At 54.3% G+C, this 6,874-nt stretch overlaps 1 protein-coding gene across 3 annotated transcripts in view; it reads left to right on the top strand.

Moving 5' to 3' along the window:
• The first annotated feature begins 355 nt into the window (after positions 1 to 355).
• Positions 356 to 6,874, top strand: part of PTP4A3 (protein tyrosine phosphatase type IVA, member 3) — a 7,450-nt gene continuing 931 nt past the window's right edge. For 2 of the 3 annotated variants that reach the window (XM_010146159.1, XM_010146160.1), the window contains exons 1-3: positions 356 to 460; positions 2,266 to 2,358; positions 6,214 to 6,344. In XM_010146159.1, coding sequence (XP_010144461.1) covers positions 356 to 460; positions 2,266 to 2,358; positions 6,214 to 6,344 — 329 coding nt within the window. The remainder of the gene's footprint in view (positions 461 to 2,265; positions 2,359 to 6,213; positions 6,345 to 6,874) is intronic. The other variant, XM_010146161.1, reaches the window with a different exon arrangement.

Here is a 6,874-nt window from a genome sequence, read left to right as displayed (position 1 = left end):
CGCGGCACCGGAGCCAGCAGCCGCTCGCCATCGCACACACACCGAGGACACCAACACTACAGCAAAGGGATTTTTTTTTTTAATTATTATTATTATTGTATTACCATTAATATTAATATTTTCCTGTCTGGCTCTTCCCCCGAGGGGGCTTACGGTGTGTCAAGGAAGCCAGCGCGCTCCCAGGAGCTGGGATTATTTGCACAACATCTGTATATTGAGTTTTTGATCTTATTTTATTTTTATTTTTTAAGCGCAGAGGGGCTGTTGGTTTGGTTTTTTCCCCCTCCACGCCACACTTTTCTTGAGTTTTTCCCCCACCACCATCAGCACCACCTCACCCTCCTTCTGTCCCACCATGGCCCGGATGAACCGCCCTGCACCGGTGGAGGTCTGCTACAAAAACATGAGGTTCCTGATCACCCACAACCCCACCAATGCCACGCTCAGCACCTTCTTGGAGGTAAGGAGGGAAGGCTGGAAGGGGGGACCGGGTCCCAGCTGCGTGTTTTGGGGCTAAAAGCTGATGTTGAGATGCAACAGTGATCAGTCGTGTGGAGGCACAGCCACTTGGTATCACGGCTCCCAGTGGCATCCCGGGGCAGTGGGTCCCGTCGCTGCCCCCTTTTTGGGGTATGATGTTTTGGAGGGTCACAGACATGGTGTTGGTGGAAATGGAGCAGCGTTCCCCTGTTCCTGTTGCATGCCCTGCCAGCTCCACCAGTACATCACGTGAAGGGGCTTTGCAGTGATGCCACGGACGCACATGATGCCGCTGCACCTCACTAAGGACTTTTTATCCCAGATATCTTTCCAGTGCCCAGAGCATCTTGGGTGGTGCACAAGGAGCTGGAGACTTCAGTGCTGCATGAGCCGGTGACTGTGCCCAGCCTGGGAACGCTGCCTCTGGCACTGGCAGCAGCTGGGAGTTAGAGGGGGATTAGTGGGTGCATGTCCTCGGTCCAGGGCGAAAGGCTTTATCTTGCTCTTTTTATCAGTGCCTGGGGGAAACACCTCGTTCTGCAGGTTCAGTCGAGCCAGCACAAGTGGCTCCTGCTTACGAGGAATCGTTTTGGGATGTTACTGCATTCATGGAGAGACCTGGGGCTGCATATGAGCCTGGCAAAGGGGTTTTGCCTTAGACCTAAACTGTGTTGAGGTCTGCTGTGCTGGCACCGGAGGCATACTCCAAGCTCAAGGAAACCCCCCAAGGCACACCTAAAAAAACACGTGTGAGTGCCACCACCTTGGAGAGCCGCAGGAAGGTGGTTGCGGTTTGGGAACAGCCATCCCATACCCTGCACACTGTGCACAAGGTGATGGGGACAGCACCAGTGGGAAGGGGGAGAAGTTCCCCTTTCCTCCAGTCTCTTAGAGTTTTGGCCAAGCTGCCAAGTGTGCAGGGGTTCGTCCTGGCCTGGTGAGCACACACGGGGAATGAAGGAGATGGATCACTGAAGAGGATGATCTCACGCAGTGCCTGGTGAGGCCGGTACGCTGGTACATAATCCAGGGGCAATCCTTGCGGCGGGCGATAAGCCGTGCTGGAAACGGCCCAAGTCCCATGCCCGAGCCTGCGTTGTGCTGGAGTGATGACAGGATCACAGGATCACAGGATCAGTTTGGTCGGAAGAGACCTTTGAGATCATCGAGAGCAACCGTTCCCCCTGCACTGCCAGGGTCCCTAAACCATGTCCCTCAGCACCACACCCCCACGGCTGTGAAACCCCTCCAGGGATGAGGACTCCACCACCTCCCTGGTGATACGGCAGCAAAGTCCAGAAGGAGCCCCTGAGTGGTCTACAAGATGCTAAGCATAGCTGGTGAGGTGTGCTGTGACCGCCCCCCCAGCCTTCTCCGTTTCTGCAGTGGGAGTTGTGTTCTTGCTGGGACAAATAATTCTTTCTTCAGAGGACTTGTGGCCCTGTCAGATGTTTCTTTGCCTGGGGTGTAAAATCTCTGCTGCTCTGGCCATTGGGGCTTAAAAACAAATGGCCCCGTTGGCACTTGTGACTCCAAGGAGTTGTGAAGGTGCTGTGTAAAAATCCTGCCATGGCCATGCAGCTTTGGTGCCCTGGGCTTTCATGTTCCCTTGTGCTCCTGGAGCTGTGGATGGACCACGGGGGGTTTGCTCAAGGGTCCAGAGTCAGGGCATGACTTTTAGAGTCCGTAGCGTCCATGTGGTCATAGCAGCTCTCAGATGGGTGGGGTTAACTGATGGGCAATTGGCAGGATTTTTCTGACCCCTCCTTCTCCCTCCCTCCCCAGGACCTGAAGAAATACGGTGCCACCACGGTTGTGCGAGTGTGTGAAGTGACCTATGACAAGACTCCCTTGGAGAAGGATGGCATCACTGTCATGGTAGGTGGGTGGCAGCATGGACACTGGGGCGGGGGTGCTCCCCTGTCCCTCGGGTCTGCTGAACACGCTGCATTTCAGATAGACTGAAGTGGCATCGCCCTTGCCCGGGAGCAGGGTTTGAAGCCCAACTTCATCCTTGGGGCAAGGCGGGTGAGCTCCCTGCTCCCCAGGCTAAGATGAGGCTGGTGCTTTAAAAAAAGAACGTGCTGCCCACGCACCCGAAACTGTGACTCACACGGTGGAGTCGGCAGCTGCCTTCCCTGCCTGTCGCTCGGGTTTTAAAGCATCCAGGGGATGAGAGCGCCTGATCCCACGTGGAAGACGCATGTGGTCCCTGTTGCCCCCGGTGCTTTCTGGAGAGGGTGCCAGTTTTTTTGCTTCTGGAGCAGCCGGCTGGTGCAGCTCTGAGGGATGAAAAGGAGCAGGCAGCACGCAAGAAGAGGCAGGGAGCAGAGCAGGCAGCTGCCTGGGCTCTATCTTGGCTGATAAGTAATTGGAGATGATGTCAGGCATGATTGGCCTGACAGAGAGTTTGGCTCCAGCTGGAAACCGAAGCTCTGCTCTTCATTTAGGAAAGGGTTTGGGAGCACCTCGTGTCTCCTGGCGTGGTCCTCTGTGGGTAGGTCCTCTCTCTGTAGTGCTTGCTGTATAATGTGTGTCCTATAAGAGAGAGAGCTCTATCCTAGATCCTCTGGGATGTAGGTCGATAACGGATCCTGTGTCTCTCTAGACACGGATCCTCCAGATGCAGATCTCTCTAGATAGAGATACTATGTCTTGCAGAGAAAGATGTATGTATGTAGGATATCATATCTGCTCACTTACACACCAAAATTTCTCACTGGAGTCCTCCAGCCTGGGTTTCTGTATCTCTACATACCTTATATGGAGAGATATCTGTGTCCTGTGTGTCTATGGATAGATCTATCTGTGCAGATAAGAGACACCTCTGCAGGTACCTGCACTAAAGCACAGAATCACAAAATCACCTGGTTGGAAGAGACCTTTGAGATCAAGTCCAACTATTCCCCCAGCTCTGCCAAGTCACCCCTAACCCATGTCCCTCAGCACCACACCTACACATCTTTTAAACCCCTCCAGGGATGGGGACTCCACCACCGCCCTGGGCAGCCTGTTCCAATGCTGCACAACCCTCTCTGCAAAGACGTTTTTCCTAATAATCCACCTAAATATCTGTGTATAGAGACTGTACCTGTATATCCCAATCCCTTTCTTTGGGGAACAGGCACAAACTAGCTGAGGCCTGACTCTGTCGTGGTGTGCCTGGGTGCCAGCATGTGCCCACACATACCGTGGTCCCATCCTGGACACGTTCCCTGGGTATTTTGGATGCCTTCTCGCTTTTAGCTCTTCTGTGTGCCGCAGGGACCCTGAGCAATTTCTAAAAGTGATGGCAGTTACCAGGTTGTGTCAAGCGCGGGTGTCCCGTGCTGTGGACAGCACGGCTCTTGCAGCACATTGAAGACGGGGCAGAAGTCCTGCTGGAGAACTGACGTCATGCGGGTTTCGCTGAAGGAAGGTTTATGGTGCAGGCTGGATTACTGTACAGGCTATAGAATAGTATTTAATATCTTCACCAGTGACATAGACAGTGGGATCCAGTGCACCCTCAGCAAGTTTGCAGAAGACACCAAGCTGAGTGGACACACCTAAGGGACAAGATGCCATCCAGAGGGACCTTGACCGGCTTGAGAAGTGGGCCTGTGAGGTTCACCAAGGCCAAGCGCAAGGTCCTGCAGCTGGGTTGGAGAAATCCCCAGTATCTGTACAAGCTGGGGGGTGAAGGGATTGAGAGTGACCCTGTGGAGAAGGGCTTAGGGGAACTGGAGAATGAAAAGCTGGGCATTAGCCGGCAATGTGCAGTCACAGCCCAGAAAGCAAATCTATCCTGGGCTGCATCCCCAGCAGCACGGCCAGGTCAAGGGAGGGGATCCTGCCCCTCTGCTCCGCTCTGGTGAGACCCCGCTGCAGTGCTGGATCCAGCCCTGGGATCCTCAGCAAGCAGAGGCATGGGGAGTTGGAGTGGGGCCAAAGAAGGGCACAGAAACGATGTGAGGGCTGGAACCCCTCTGCTGTGAAGACAAGCTGAGAGAGTTGGGGCTCTTCAGCCTTGAGTAGAGCGGCTCCAGGGAGACCTTAGTGTGGCCTTTCAGCATAGAAAGGGAACTTACAAGAAAGATGGAGAAACAAATTTTAGCAAGACCTGTAGTGGCTGGATGAGGGCCCGTGGTTTTAAACTGGAAGAAAGTAGATTTAGTTTGGACATAGGGAAGAAAGTTTTATGATGAGGGTGGTAAGAAACTGGAACAGGTTGCCTGGAGAAGTGATGATTCCCCAGCATTGGGAGTGTTCCAGGTCAGGAACACGGGGCTCTGGGCAACCTGATCTAGTTTATGGTGCAGGTGTGGGGTGAAATAGATGATATTTTAGGTCCTTTCCACCTCAGACCATTCTGTGGTTCAGTGATTCAGTGATTCAGTGGTGTGCTGTGTCACGATGCCAGTGACCTGCACTCACGGCTGAGGTGGTGCTTTCCAGGCACCGTGGGGAGGAGGTGGACTTGCAGGACAGGCAGCAGGCTGTGGAGGGTGGGCTGGCTCAAGCATTAGCGTACCCTGAAGCGCAGCATGCTCCCTTCCTAGCAAAGCCCAGCTGAAATCACATTAATCTGTTTGGACACCGAAGTGAAGCTCAGCAGCTTCTTTTGCTGTCTTACATCAAGGATGACTCCAGCACAGCAGCTTAGTGACTCACTCCTCAAACATGAGGATTATGGTCCCGTGCTTCCCACCCACTGGGACTCACCTTGCCATATCCCCTCCAAGCGATGCTCCCCAGCCCGTTCCTCTCTGCTGTGTAGCAGTGGCCATGCTTCTCCTGCCAAATCCATTTTGGGAGAGAAATCCCCATTTTGGGAGAGACATGCGCTTCGACCGGCTGCCTGTGCCCATGAGGAGAGACCAGCCCTTCCCCAAAACGCTGCAGCAGTCACAGGCAGGGCGGGGGAAAATGCTTTTCCCCTATAGCAGAACCCAAAGCCAGGAGGTGTTTAATGCAGCACCCATTTCCCAGTCCATCACCACGCTCCAATGTTGAGTCTCTGCAGCTTGAAGATGAAGCTCAGATTTTTTTGGTGCGGTTCCTTAAGAGCCTTTCCTGAAGGATGGTGTTTAGATGGCCCCGTTTGGAGAGGTCTGTCTCCCTCCCTCTGGCTCTCTCTAGGGCTGTGTTATGTGTCCCCAGAGCATCCTTTCAGGACTTGCGTGTTCACCTTCCCTTCCCTGGGATGCAGCAAGCTGGATTTCGGCACCGCATCAGGCCCTGAGATTTCAACCACCTTTGCTCAAACTTCCTACTAAGTGTCTTTGTGCTCCCGGGCACTGGATTTAAACAGGAGCTTTGAGGGGGATGGAGAGGATGGCTGCATCGCCCCAAAGCTCAGTGAGGTCATCCGAATGGGGAGGAGGCAGGCGATGGCCACCCCGATCTGCAGAGGCAGGAGGAGATGGGGACCGTGTTGCAGATCCTGTAGGTGCTCCTGAAAGCTGAACCTGTCCATAGGAGATGGGAGAGCCCCAGATGTAGATTCATTTGACTGCAAACCCTGAGCCAAAGTGGCCGGGGGATTCCTGCATACTGCAGGAATACTACAAAACCCTCCACATCCCCACAGAACCGTGTGTGAGCCCGACTCTGGGCACAGACATTCGACTCCCCACTGTCATGGTCCCAAACACCATTGCCATGAGGAAAAAGCAATTCCCTGAGCCTTTCCCCAGGGTCTGACAGGGTCTGGTGTTTCTCTCTTCCCCTGACCTTGCCCCTGCCTTGCAGGATTGGCCGTTTGATGATGGAGCGCCTCCTCCCAGCAAGATAGTGGAAGATTGGCTCAACTTGTTGAAGACCAAGTTCTGCGAAGACCCCGGCTGCTGCGTGGCCGTGCACTGCGTGGCCGGCCTGGGGCGGTGAGTCAGAGCCCAGCACCCTGGCTGCCACCCCGCCCACAAAGGGGGAGAGGGAAAACCATGTCTGCTCTTGTCCTTCCCTTCCCCAGTCCGTCTCTGAGCGGGTGAAGTCTTGCGTTCATGCAGTGAAGACCTTAGTGGAACTAGGTGTTAATGGGGGGCTACTGCCTGAGCTCCAACTTGCACTTCAGATGGCCAAAATCCTGGGCACCAGGGGGGTCCTGGGTTGCTCGGTGCCATCCTGCCAGTGCCCTGCATGATTTTGCTTTTGCTAAGAGCTTGTCATGAAAATACTACAAAACACCTCCTACGACAACCGGCAGCCGATGCTTTTTGAGAGCCGTGCATTTTACTCTTCCTCCCGCTGCAGCTCAGGTTTTGCATGTGTATTTACATCCATTTTTCCGGCAGATTTGCCTTCAAAGTCCTCGTGCTCATTAGAAGAGCAGCAAACAGCTGCCAGCCCCATCCTGAGGGTTTTAACCCCCCAAATCCGCCGCTCACCCGCCCACCACCCCCCGCCCACTCCC

This window comes from Buceros rhinoceros, unplaced genomic scaffold (genome assembly GCF_000710305.1).
Source record: "Buceros rhinoceros silvestris isolate BGI_N320 unplaced genomic scaffold, ASM71030v1 scaffold11712, whole genome shotgun sequence".
In the NCBI taxonomy this organism is placed as follows: Eukaryota; Metazoa; Chordata; class Aves; order Bucerotiformes; family Bucerotidae; genus Buceros; species Buceros rhinoceros.
The sequence above is the reverse complement of the archived record's forward strand: the minus strand, read 5'-3'. Positions and strand labels throughout refer to the sequence as shown.